Below are 14,537 nucleotides of genomic sequence, written 5' to 3'. Positions count from 1 at the left end.
AGAACGTTGGTGGATACCGGAAGTGCTGTTGATATTCTATTTTATCGTGCGTTCAGAGCCATGGGATACGGAGATGCGGACATGACATGTCCAGCTTACAATATACATGGATTTAATAAAACAGTCATAAAACCAAAAGGAGAGATTACAATACGAATACTGCTGGGAGAAGTAGAAGTGCAGATAACATTATGTGTGGTTGATATCGAATCACCATACAACATGTTATTGGGGAGACCATGGGTGCACGCGATAAAAGCCGTAGCGTCCACACTACATCAATGCAATAGGTGAAATTAGAGGAGATGTTACAAGCGCGAAGATCTTCCATCAAGTAGATGTAAAAAATTATGAAGGACGTGCAAAGAAGCAAAAGGATCGCTGGAGAAAAGAAAAGGAGTTAAGGAAAGAAGAAGAATTTCGGATATACATGATTAGAGCGAAGGAAGGGAAAGGAATACCAAGCGAGATACCAGAGAAGGAAGGTGAACCAATTCAAGAGATTAAGGAGTCAACACCAATGGGAGAACCAAAAGAGAATTTCACTGCAGCAGAGCCAACGAAATAAGTAAATGTTGGTACAGAAGAAGAACCAAAAATACTGAAAATATGAACTAAGATAGATAAAGAAGAAGAAGAACAAACGATAAACATCTTGTGCGAATATAGTGATATCTTCGCATGGAGTATGGAAGAAAAGCCAGGAATAGATCCATCTGTTGCAGTCCATAAATTGGATATTAAAAAGAATGCAAAGCCATTTAAACAAAGAATACGAAATATCGCAACAACATATCATCCTCAAATAGAAACAGAGTTACAAAAAATGTTAGAGGCAGGGATTATAAGACCAGCAAAATATCCAGAATGGATAGCAAACATGGTGGTGGTGCCAAAGAAAAACAAAGGGATAAGAATTTGCATATACTTCAGTGATTTAAATAAAGCATGTCCGAAAGACAGTTATCCTTTACCAGATATTCCCAAATGGTAGAATCGGCTTCAGGAAATGGTAGAATCTCATTGCTAGATGGGTATAAAGGTTATAATCAAATTCCTTTGGCTGAAGAAGATCAAGAACATACCGATTTTTTGCACCCCGAGGATTATACTGCTATACGAAAATGCCGTTTGGATTGAAGAATGCGGGTGCGACGTATCAGCGAATGGTAGAAAAGGTGTTTGAGAAATGGATACATAAAACAATAGAGGTCTATGTCGATGACATGTTAGTAAAGAGCAAAGAGGTGGAAGATCATGTTGATGATTTGAGAGAAATCTTTGAGCAAATGCGAAAGTTCAATATCAAGGTGAATCCAGAAAAATGTGTTTTCGGAGTATCATCAGGAAATTTTTTGGGTTATATAGTCTCTAAGAAGGGAATAAAAGTTGATCCAGAAAAAGTACAAGCGATTAGAGATATTCCACTTCCAGCAACGGTGAGGGATGTTCAAAAGTTAAATGGATTAATAGCTTCGATGGGAAGATTTATTTCCCGTTCTTCGAATAAGTGTAAACATTTCTTCAACATATTAAAGAAAGGAGCAAAATTTGAGTGGACAGAGGAATGTGACAAGGCATTACAAAGCATAAAAAGTTACTTAATGAATTTATCCATTATGCAAAAGGCAAAGCCAGGAGAAGAATTACTGCTATATTTGGCATCAACACCATATGCATTAAGCGCGATCTTGTTACGTTCGGATTAGGGGGTAGAAAAACCAATATATTATATAAGCAAAACGTACAATTCTGCAGAGAAATTTATTCAAAGATTGAAAAACTAATACTCGCACTCGTGTATGCGTCCTTTAAACTTCGCATTTATTTTCAGGCTCATAAGATTAAGGTATTAACAAAAGTACCAATTGAGCCTGCGATGAAAAACTCAAAAAGATCAGGGAGAATTGAAAGATGGAATGCACAATTGGGAAATTTTGAAATCGGTTTTGAAGTATTATCTTCACCAAAGTCACAAATCATCGCAGAGTTCCTGGCCGAATTTCCATTGGAGGAAGATGAGTATGTAGAAGATATGATGGACGTGGATGAGGAACATGGGAATCTTAAAGATTTATCAACAGATTGAAATTCAAACAGGTGGGAGATACTAGTAGATGGATCGTCTAATGGAGAAGGAAATGGTATTGGTATTGTCTTTATTTCACTAGAAGGAGCGCGAATGGCTTACTCATTCAGGTTGGAGTTCGCATCCCCAAATAATGAAACTGAGTATGAGGCAGTTCTACATGCATTGAGGTTAGCAATTGAAATGAAGATAAAGGAAGCGCGAGTAACTAGTGATTCCCAATTAGTAATTCGACAGATAGAAGGTAAATATTGTACAAATGAACCATCTTTACAGAAATACAAGAGATTGGTCATGGAATTAGCAGAGCGAATTCCAAATATAAGCTGGAGACATATAGGCAGAAAGGATAACAGGCTCGCAGATGCGTTGGCTTTCATACCCTCCATGCTAACAGATCCAATTGCGAGAGATATAAAGATACAAATGCTTTATTTACCATCTATAAAGAAAGAACACGAAGTAGAAGCAGATGTGATGATAGTAGAAGACAAGGAAGGAGACCAAATGAAACGGAGACAAAGATTGGAGAACTGAGCTTCATTTATATCTAGACAGGGGAGAGTTACCAAGAAAAAGATTAGAAGGACACAAGTTAAAAAGTCGTGCGACGAATTATGAATTAAGGGATGGTATTCTGTATAGAAGATCATTTCTCGGACCTTCACTTAGATGTCTCACGCGAAAAGAAGGAATAGAAATCTTAAAGGAATTACATTATGGGGATGCTGGAAACCATGGCGGAGGAATATCACTCGCATACAGAGCAAAGATACTAGGATATTATTGGCCTTACATGCACGAAGATGCAAAACAAGTATCAAGACGATGCGAAGAGTGTCAACGTCATGAGAAGAAAATACACGCACCAGGAGCAATGCTAAACACGTCAGAAAACGCATGGCCATTCGGAAAATGGGGAATTGACATTGTTGGTCCGTTTATACCAGGAACGGGGCAAAGAATATATCTAATTGTCGCCACAGATTATTTCACAAAGTGGGTAGAAGTGAAAGCAGTTCAACATATTCGTGATAAAGACATATTCACGTTTATTTTTGAAAATATCATATGCAAATTTGGCATCCCTCACAGTTAGTATCTGACAAAGGAAAACAGTTTGAGGGTGAGAATATAGAGATGCTACTCAATGCGTTCAAAATTCAAAGTGGAAAGTCGACCTCCCTCTATCCGCAAAGTAATGGACAAGTAGAAGCTACCAACAAAACAATCGCAGACACATTAAAGAAGAAGTTGGAAGGACATAATAAAGGTTGGTGCGAACAAGTACATAATGTAGTGTGGGCATACAGAACAACAAGGAGGGAAGCAACATGAATGTCCCCTTTCTGTTTAACATATGGGGTAGAAGCAGTGTTACCAACATAGTCATTATCCCTACTACAAAAAAAAAAGCTTGGGAGTAGAATCTAAGTGCGAATTTAATTTTAAAAAAGCTTGATGATCTACAAGAAGCTAGAGAGATCGCTTTGCAACATATGAAAAATTATCAAAGAAGATTATCTCGAGAATACAATAAACGGGTTAAGATAAGAGAATTCCAACCAGGAGAATTAGTGTTGCGAGAAATACCGGTTTATCAGAGAGGAGGAGATGGGAAGTTTGAAAAGAAGTGGGATGGACCATATATAATAAAAAGAATAGTTGGAAATGGAGCTTATGAGTTGGGGGATCCTGAAGGAAGAGATGTAGGACGAAAATTAGATCGTACTTGGAATAGGTTATATTTGAAGAAATATTATCCATGAACATATGCGATATAAATCGCACAGGTAAAAAATGCAAACTCAAGAATGTGAGTTCCTTTTGTAATAGTCAATTCAATAAAAAAGTTTGAAGATTCCGTTCGCTCTCAAGAATTTCTCTCATCAGAAAAAGGCAAATATAAGTCCTTATAATAAGACCTTAATATAAGGCAACAGAATATATAACCACAGAAGAGAGGCATCCAATTGTGGGGTGCACCTTAGTTCGCATAAATGCAAGAGGCAAAAACTAAGACCTATCGCACGTCATATTTGGGGAAAACCTGATAAGCATGACTCAAGGGAAAGCTACATCGACCCTGGAACTTGAGTCATGGAGATTTGGGGTGAGAAAAAACGAAAAATCCCATCCAGGAGAGGTGCCTTATTTCAGTATAAGTTCATTGACTTAGATTGGAAGACCAAGGTAAGAAAGTCTCTCCTAAGGAGTGCAGAAACTCGACCAGGCCTCCGAGGTACACGGTTGAGTCAAGAGTGTCCGGGGCGTCTGGAGCGTACCTTTCCACTCTTGTCAAGTCCTGACTATGATGCACTCGGTCCGAAGATACCCCACTTAGGGTGCGGTCTCGTAACCATAAACCTTATCGGTGGAGGGATAAGAGGCTGCAAAATCAACTGGTTGTTGTATTACCGGATGGGAGGAGCCAACCTTAACCCGGTAGAGGTAAGCTTCCTTTAAGGGGAAACCAGGGGGAATATAAGGACGACACCCTCCATTAGGGAGATGAATTGTGTCAAAAGACGTAAATGTCATGAGGCTTTTTACTTAAGGGAGTATTAACGCTTGTCATATTTACGCACGAAAAAAAAACCTGAAGAGGAAATAATACAAGAATATGACAAGGTGAGATCAAAGGGTCCTTACATTTAGGTGTAACGACCGCCTGCGATCTCGTCGCACAAAAATAAAAGATAAATTAAGGCAAGATAAGACCTTTACTTAGGAAGGCAACATAAGACCTTATGAGAAAAGTTATATATAAACTAATGTTGTTTTGCAGGAAATTCACGAAAATAGCAGGATCCGTAAAATTCATATACTTGTTTCTTACAAGACATATAATAAGAGGCAAGCAGGGGAGTTAAAATAAAAAGATATTATCTTTCTTGATTAAGAAACAAGTTCAAAATATATCAAAACATAAGAGGGGAATTCACATAATTAAGGAGTGCGAAGACTAAGCATTGTTGGAAGGTACATCATCAATCTTGTGGCTTGGATTTGGGTCCTTAGCTTCGACAGTAGTCTTATCAACAGAACAAACATTGTCAGATTTGTTCTTCTCAAGTTGATCCTCTGATAAAGAAGCATCAATATCATCTTCATGATCTTTTTCATCGTCGCTTACAAATTCATAGTCACTATCTGGCTCTGGATATTTCTCTTCTTCGCTTATATTAAGGGGAGGGACAGAAACTGGAGAAAGAGAATTGCTCAAAAGGATTTGATTAACTAAAGTCTGAGCATTAACATGAGCCTTGCGAATAACTTCTTTCTCAACATTCCTGGCATTGATTTCTGTGAAATTTTGAAGATATTCGAATCTTCTTCGCGCTCGGTCTCGAGAAGTGGTAAGACAAACCTCAAGATTCATATAAGCAATTTCCAGGTTCGTACGATCCTTGCGAACTTTTGCTAAGTCCGATCTCAACTGGGATATAGTGGATTGATTCAACTTTTCGGGCTCTGCAAAGATTAATATGGAATCATAATTTGAAAACAAAAATTCGAAGAAATAAATAAAAGGAATAGAAAATTTAAGGAAGCCAACTCAAGCTGACTACCTTCGCAGAATTTAGAAAAGGCAAGAGTGTTATTCTTCATACTTTCCATAGCTTTATCGAAATCGTCACCAACTAAACCATTGAGACGAGATCGAATCTTCTTTTTATCAGCAGAGAGGGAATTATTCCTTTTCTCAAGGTCATCATGAGAATTCTTCAGTTGATCATATTGTTCTTGAAGCTGGTTCATCTTCAAAGTCAAGTTTATTTTACTTTGGATGATTTTTTCGTTTTGGGTTTTTAATTCCTTAAATGAGGCTTCATGCTGAACTTCTAGTGAACGAAGAGCTTGTTCTTGATCATCATTTATTTTCTGGGGAATTAAGTACTGATGCGAAAACATTGCTTCTTTCTTTAAAAAAGAGTGTTTCTCCATAGAAAGAGTATGGTTCTCTTCTGATAAGGTTTGATGTCTTAAATCAATACTATATAACAACTTAGACATGTGGGAAATCTGAGCATTTAATACTTCAATCTCTTGATTAAGATGACTCTTTTCATGAGTTAGATTGTTGATCTGGTCAAGCGAATATGAGTGTTGGTTATTTAATTGATTTAATTGAATCTGTAACGTCTCATTATTCGCACGAATATCTTCAACAAGAAATTGGAAGGTGAATCTTTCCGCAACTCGCTTCTGGTTTAAATCTTAATAAATGCATGGAGAAGTTTAAAGAGTGGGATAAACGAAGAAATATATTACAAGAAGCAATAAGTAAGAAGAAAAATACCTCTAAGTTTTTGGTTCTGGTTGCGAAGGTCATCCGAATCAAGGATTGCAACTTGGAGTTCTCCTTTCAGTTTACCAACTTCCTTTTCTAAAAGAGTGTTCTGGTGTGAAAGTTCTAATTGAGAACAACTGGATTTAAAATTCCCTTCAGCCAAAATCATTCGACGATGAGATTCCTAAGGAAGAAAGAAGATAAGGATAAGTAATAAAAATATTATAATCAAAAGAACATATATAAGAGGTACTTACCAAGACATCTAAAGCAGTATGAAAACTTGGATCAATTTGAGAATGGATCCCCTCTTTTGTAGCTTTATTAGAAGGAAATTCGCATAGAAGTTTGCTTAAAGCAGAACATATGCGAACTTTGTGAGGATCACTGGTGGATGACTGAGCAGAATTGATAATGTCAAGTAAAGTTTGAGAAACAAACTTTACACTGTCCAAAGATTTCTTATCAAGAGAAAGAGATTCCAATAAGAAAGAGGAAGATGAAGAATGAGAAACAAAAATAGAAGGAGAAGAAATGGTAAAATTCGCAGAGTTAGGAATATCCATATTATTTTGAAAGGTACCAGTGCTAATGGGAAAAGGGGAGTTCACAAAGGTGGAAACAGTTTGAATAACATCCGGAGCAAATGTAGAAGCAGGAGTGGGGGTACCTTGTAGACCTTGATTAGTAACGGTTTTCTCTTCGGGAGGAAAAATTTCTTCGAGAGTAACAGATACATTCACATGAGAAGGAAAAATATTAGTTTGAACTGGAGATGGAGGAATGACGTCTGCGATGCCGAATTCAGGGATAGAAATATTTAATTTAAGAGTCGTGGGATTGCGAACTCTCTTAAGTTTCAGTCCTTTCCCTCCACCTGTCTCACAATCGGAATCCTGCGAAAACAACGCAGATAAGAAATAGAGGCAACAATATTGTTTAATAAAAAACAAGAATATTTCTTACTCCTTTGTTGTGCGAAGTCTTCCTCTTGAGAGATTCTTTGTCCTTGATATCTGAAGAAGATTTAGGGTTGGAAACAGTAACTTTGAGGCCACTCGAAGAGGAACTTTTCCTACAAACAGTAGGGGAGTTAAGTTAATCATAAGATCAATAATTGCGATCGAGATTAACAATTATGATCAGTAATCGTAGTCAACAGAAGAAAAAGAGGATGATTTTGATAGAATGTACAAACCTTGGATTTTGATCCATGAGGATAATAGTGATAAAACAGCAGCAGCAGTAACAGATGAAACATGGAAGTAAAAGTCTCGAGGGAAAAGAGATATAAACAAAATCAAAAGAAACTAAGAAGTTATTTCTCAAGAATAAATCAATAAATAGAAAAGAAATATGACCGGTTAGAGACTGGTTGTATCGGTAAAAAGCAGAAGAGTCGACACGTGCAGAAAGAAAGGCTGAAATTACGGAAGAATGTCGGCAAAACAAAATATGAAGAAATAAACATATGCGATAAGTTGGATTGAAAATTTCTCACATCACTCACTCTATAAAGAGAACGGTGTGAGAAGAGGCAAAATGTAGGAGTAAAATATCGCACATTCATTATGTATGCGAAGTAACGGTCATCAAATATAAGCGAAGACCATCACATATACTAAAATTAGGATGACGTATTTAATGATTCAACATAGTCACGAGTAAAGTGTGATGATCTGTGCGAAAGTGTAAAGTGTACGAAGTTGAGCGAATGTACATGAACGATTGTAACGCCCAGTGATTCCGAAAATAGGGGATCTATTAGCTGTCATCCACTATGTATTACCCTATATAAGGGGAAGGAAACTGTGTATTGAGGGAGATCTCTAAGGTGAGGGTTAGACAAGAAACTAGGAGAGAGAAATTTTATTTGGAGAGCAAGTAAAGTCTTCGTAATATTTTGTTTCAATATTAAGATCTTGATGAATAAACAAATGATTTTCACCAAGATTACTTAGAGAATCACATAATATTGAATGGATGTGGTTGTAGGATTTCCTGCAACTACAACACCAATACCATGACTGAAAACCAGAAATTTCTCTTTTATATTTTCTCTGATTTTCGGTCATGTTGCCAAAGTTTTGGTACCTTGATTTTCTTGAAGTGAAAAGGGTAAATTTTATTAAAAGAAAAAAAAAGATGTGACACCAAAGTTACAAAAATAATACAAAATAAATATGTATGAAGCAAGCTCACAAAGGAGCAACTCTTTTTTCTTTTTTTTGATGGAAAAAAAAAAGAGCCAAGGAGCAACTCAAAACCTGCAAATAAAAAGGTCTATTGCACATGCTCTAGCAAGAAACCACCTAGAGTCCTTAAACTCAAAAATCATGAAGGAAAAGAAATAAAACGAGCCAACACTTTTCAAAAATTCGCATTTCCATCCGCATTTTTTGCCACCTTGATGATGTTAGCCTAGTACTATTGAGTCCTATATTGCAAGTTTTGGATGATTGTGGCACCAATCACCATGACTTGTTTGTTGCTGCTGCAATAACAACAATGATGGATCATGGATCCATACTGCCAGGACTACCACCATAACTACAAGACCGAGGGACTGAGTCAGGATTTTGAGAGAGGGGTGCAAAAAAAAATACACAGTAAAAAGAAAAGCTATAGAGAAAAAAAATTTGTGAACAATCCTAAATAAGTCTCTGCTATTGGGAACAATTGTGAATGATTATGGGAGAAAGAATGTCGATTGGACTTTTCTTTTGGGCTTGCTTTATCTTGGGCTTAGGAGTTGCAAAATATGAGATTTTAGGGGTGCAAACTTTTTTTTTTTTTCGGCTTGAAAATTCTAGGGTATCTATTGATTTTGAAAATTTGAGGGGTGCAACTGCACACGGTTGCAACATGTTGCCTCCGCCCCTGAAAACGCCAACCAATGCCATCACCGAGTTAACTCTGGTCTAATCAAATATGAGCCGCATGCAGGATTCTTGTCTTTGCTTCAATTTTATGTGGTAAGTTAATTTTTTATGGTTCACAGAGATGCATCTCCATTTTTCTTTAATACTGTGAAGTTATAATCATCTTATCCTTGCATCAAATGCAGCATATATATACATTTAGAAAAAAATGCATCCTTCTTGTTTGGTATTTTGGGATTGAGACCTTCCACTTAGCTTGGGATTGAAATTTGGAAACTTTAGAATTTGTTGCATATCAATTGCCAATAATTGATATGTTGCTATTTGAATGTTAAAATATTTCCGCTCCTCGAGCTTATAAAGATACATTACGTGCACTTTCGCAAGCAGCTTAGTGAAGAAACTCAACAAAGTAATTAATTATTTTGTAACCATTTTGGTTTCCACCATAACCGAACTTGTGTATAGTTTTGTGACATTCTTGGTGCATTACTTTCAAATGTTATGTGTATTACTTCCAACTCTTCTAGCTTACATTTTCTTTTCTGTAAATAGCCAAATACCAACTCAGTGTGGATACTAATTCTAGCAGGTGCATATTGTTCATGGATTTCCATATTTTTACAGCTTAGGTAAAGGGCATCAACATCAAGTAGACTGAGGACGTCGACACAGGCATACCTTTCATGTTTAGCTTGTTCACTAATGCTCTTATATTTTAGACACTGTAATATAGCTGCATCTCTACGTACCAGAATATTAAGTCAGCTTTCGACACAAATTTAGACTTAAACTGCACTTTCAGCCACTTTTTTGTGCAAGTCATGCATAGTGGTACACATTACAGATTAGGGAACACATTGATAATTCCAAAGACAGACCAGCAGCAGGCTGACAACATTTTTTTCTAAAACAGACATACACTATTGTAGTAGATAGTACCGGACCAAATACCGAATTAATCAAGATAACCAAGGCAGATCACATCACTCTAAGAAGATCTTCTAACTAAGACCGGACTCCTTACATGATAATCCCCGTCAGTCCAAGTTATAGATCCAAATTGGTACACACCAGCAGGCAGTTGAATGTGATCATTGTTGGATAATACAGTGACAGCGAATGAGATTCTCCTAATCACGGGGGTGAAAACTAACACTGGAGGTGTTACTGCAATTGTTACACCAGGTGGGTTCTCGACCAAAACCTTGTACGTGGAAGATAAGGGTCCTACATTGGTCACTTTTCTTCTTAAGGTAACTGAAGTAGAATTCCCCATTAGATAAGGTACAGAGAAAGATGGCAAATTGATGTTTAACAGAGAGCCTGGGTCTGCAGGTGGGCAGTTGATAACATTTTCTTCGCCGATAATTTTGGAAATTTTGGGAGCATCATACCCCATGGCGCAGAAATAGTTGATGTAGTCCTCTTTGTACATATCATAGACAAGCCCGGGATCTGCTGCTCCATTAGGGTTAACGATACCACCACCATAGTCAAAAGGATCAGCAATCTTAGGTGGGAACCCTTGGGCTAATATAGGTCCTCCTGTTGCGTCAGTCGTTGATGCTTGCAGAATCAAGACCAATAATCAATATGAATATGTAATGCTTGGGATACAAAATGATGCACGTAAGTTTAGATATCCGTTTTCAGATATACTTACCAGTTGTAACCATAGCTGATCTAATTGCAGCCGGAGACCAGTCAGAATGCAGAGCCTTCAGTAATGCTACAATTCCAGATACATGAGGAGTGGCCATGGAAGTTCCAGACATAAATGCATATCCTTCGCTGTCATGTTGGTTGTTAGATAGCGGGCTGGTCTGAGCTAATATATGCACACCAGGGGCAGCTATATCCGGCTGCAGAAAACAATTGAAAGAGAAATTTTAATTAAAGAAAACGAATGATGTTTTGTTAGATAAATTAACAAGTAACTTAATACACATGAACATACTTTTAGAATTGCAGGGGAGACTGAACTTGGCCCTCGAGAGGAGAAAAGTGCAATCTGAGGGGAGATCTGGTTACTGACTACTGATTTTGTCGCCTCAATTGTTATTAGAGGTTCCCTGCACACCAATGTATGAATGCAGTTGATTAGTGTGTGATAAAGTAACCAAACTTTATCTTAATATTAAGAATAAACGCATTGCGTGGTGATTAATCGTCACCTGATACTTCTAGCAGCTATATAGTTATGCATTTTTGTTCCAGTCTCGTAGTCGACTTCAATGCATGGAATTTTCACACCATAACATCCATTGGTTGATCCGATGGAATTCGTGGCAAGTAATAGAGCCGAAGCATTATACTGAGTGACAGCCTCAACAACTTGTTGAATCAGAGTTTTGTCATTACCAAAGCACGTAACTACTTTATTGGCAACTGGATCAAACTCAATTGAAACCAGCACTGACTCACAACTGCATGCAATAATCGACGATTGTTAATCAGAATTAAAACTATATTAAGAAATTAGGGATTATGCAGATATAGTCAATCACCTGAGGCTAAACTTAATATTAGTGAATAAGCTAGTAGAAATTGTCTTCTCAACATTCAGCGCTTGACCCTACAAAATTTCAGTTAAATTTTATTCATTTTTATAGAGTAAACTATATAGTGTAACTATGTATTTCTTGGCTGAAATTAATGAGTGAACGAAATAGTACTTACGGTGAACGTTTGGTTATCTGCTAAGTTAATAGTGACGGTAAAAATTCGATTCAATGTGCTTGCAGCAACCGAAACGATCCACGGAGCTACATGGCCAACCGTTTGAGCATATGGGCCATCATTTCCGCAAGCAGCAACAACAGGGATTCCTTTGGAAACAGCATGGAATGAACCTAGCCCAATAACATCATCCTCTCCTAAGATTGTGAACGGTGCTTTTCCACCAACCGAAATGGAGATCACATCTACACCATCGCTAATTGCTTGGTCAAACCCCATCAATATATCACTTAACTGGCAACCAAATGTCCAACAAACTTTGTACACTGCGATTCTAGCTTTTGGTGCACCTCCTCGTGCTATACCAGGTGCAAGCACACCCTTAAAACTTGCATTTTTGATGAAATAACCGGCGGCAGTCGCAGCTACATGAGTTCCATGACCATCTGCATCTATTGGTGATAAAATTTCTCTGATGAAAGAGTTTTTACCACCATAAAATCTTGCACCAATCAATTTCCGGTTACAAGTTTTGGGATCAAACTGTGGTCCAGAGTCACAAAATCCTTTCCACCTCGATGGAATTGGTCCTATGGCATCTTCGTCATATTGGAAACTTTTTGATTCCGGCCATACACCTGTATGCACATACATGCATGCGGTTTAGTGCGAGACTTATATATTTGGTACAAAATATTACTGTATCCTATAGAGAGAAATAATTACCTGTATCTAGCACGCCAATTATGACATCCTCGCCCATGTTGGTCTTAGATAGGAGGTCTGAGTACGACGAGGCATCATTGGATACTGGTGAGGGAAGTCCAAGAAAATCCCAGCTGTTTGTAGTTTTCACTTGGTAAACAGTATCTTCAAATACTTTTACTACTGCCGGTAAATCTGATGGTTAAAATGAATAAACGCAATTAGTGACTGATCATATGGAGTAATAAACTCAGATTAGTGCTTAGTTAAATTACTATTTATATATCATGATTAACCTGAAATTCTCTTAGCTTGTGCTTTCGTCAACTTTGCCGCAAATCCATAAAAACCTTGGTTGTATGTATAAACCATCGCTGCCCTTGCTACTGAGTACTGCAAATTTGTACAAACAAAGGAAAACTAATCAGCATTATTATATCTATACACTTAGAAGAGAAGAAAAGAAGGAACAAAAAAATAATTTTGAAATTAAATCATACTATATACCTTCCAAGGATGGAAGACAAAACCTCATGTTGGTATGAGGAAGTTGTATTAACACTTTCAACTTGCATGTTTGGGGTTTTCTCACCCATATACACAACGTACACTTGAAGATCACCAGCCTCATTAGCTCTAACTTGATCAGCACTTCCACTACATATTATTCCAAGGAAAGAAATAATGAAAACTATATACTTCAAGTACTCCATTGGTTTCTTCACCATTTTTTTGTTGAAAGAAAGAGAAAGAGGGTTTATGAGTTGAATATAGTGAGTGGAGAACTGGCATGGATATCACCGTTATAAATAGCGGTGATGGATCAATTGATTTGAGAGAGATAGAGAGGAAGGAATGAGTACAGAGAATGTCATTCTCAGATTCAACAATTAATGACTATTTACTGAAACCCTTTTTCTCATTCCCTACTGATTTCACTAGTTCTTACTGGGATATGAATAATTAAACTAATTAATTAACCATCTAGGTTTATAGCCCATCTCTCTCAGTCTAAGTCAATTTAACAACTAAAGGGTAATAATGCCAACACAAAGGAAACTAATAAGAATCAAGATAGGTGTCAAATGGAAGAGCTACTAATGATGCTACTATTTGTATCCATGGTGTCACGGTGATATCAATATTATAGGCAATAGAATTAACTAAGACATTAACATCGCAAATATACAAACGCACATGGTCCATTCAGAAGCACTAATTGTTAACATGATAACAATTTAATCCTATTTCAAATCAAAGAAATTACAAAATGTGGTTATACGTACAATCCTTTTTATATACATCTACCTTCATTTGGAAAGGATAATGAAGTCTTAGCATGTGATAATCTAGCCTTAGAGCGGACGACTTAGCTAGGTAATCAATATGTCATCCTCACTAGGAGTCTTTTTTTCACGTTGTTCACACTGTAGTTAAACATAAGTTTCCCTTATGAATGTCATCCTCAATAGGTCTCATTCTAATTCACGATGTTCACACTTGAAACAATATATAGTTTGGGTGTTAGTCAGTTTGGAACAAGAAATATTTTATGTGGGGAGGACAAAGAAAAGTATTCACTTGCACACCAACTTTGGATTAATTTGATCTGTTACAAAGAGAAATCCTCGTTACCATGCACACTTCATTGGAAAGTTCTATGTACCTTCATATTAGCACTAGCTAGTTTATGCTTCGTGGATGTGATCAAAGAATCATTTATGTTTTCGGGTGGGATATGAATGGACATGTGAAAATATTAATCAACTAGGTATCACTCCGGCCTACGATCGGGACTCAATCTTTTTCGTTTTCGTTTTGTTGTTTGATCGGCTGGTCCGTATTCTACCAAAATCTTTTTTAGTCATTCGCAAAACTAATTAGA

General features: G+C 37.0%; 1 protein-coding gene across 1 annotated transcript; it reads right to left on the bottom strand.

Moving 5' to 3' along the window:
* Positions 1-9,922: 9,922 nt before the first annotated feature.
* Positions 9,923-13,464, bottom strand: LOC113356452 (subtilisin-like protease SBT3.3). The gene is made up of 9 exons (XM_026599592.1): positions 13,160-13,464; positions 12,949-13,045; positions 12,674-12,847; positions 11,948-12,585; positions 11,776-11,843; positions 11,443-11,694; positions 11,226-11,340; positions 10,932-11,130; positions 9,923-10,834 (listed from the first exon to the last, which is right to left on the bottom strand). The coding sequence occupies exons 2-9, from the start codon at positions 13,022-13,024 to the stop codon at positions 10,257-10,259; spliced, it is 2,100 nt and encodes a 699-aa protein (XP_026455377.1). The 5' UTR covers positions 13,025-13,045; positions 13,160-13,464; the 3' UTR covers positions 9,923-10,256.
* Between the last annotated feature and the right edge of the window lie 1,073 nt (positions 13,465-14,537).

Source organism: Papaver somniferum, chromosome 3 (assembly GCF_003573695.1).
Source record: "Papaver somniferum cultivar HN1 chromosome 3, ASM357369v1, whole genome shotgun sequence".
Lineage (NCBI taxonomy): Eukaryota > Viridiplantae > Streptophyta > Magnoliopsida > Ranunculales > Papaveraceae > Papaver > Papaver somniferum.
The sequence above is the reverse complement of the archived record's forward strand: the minus strand, read 5'-3'. Positions and strand labels throughout refer to the sequence as shown.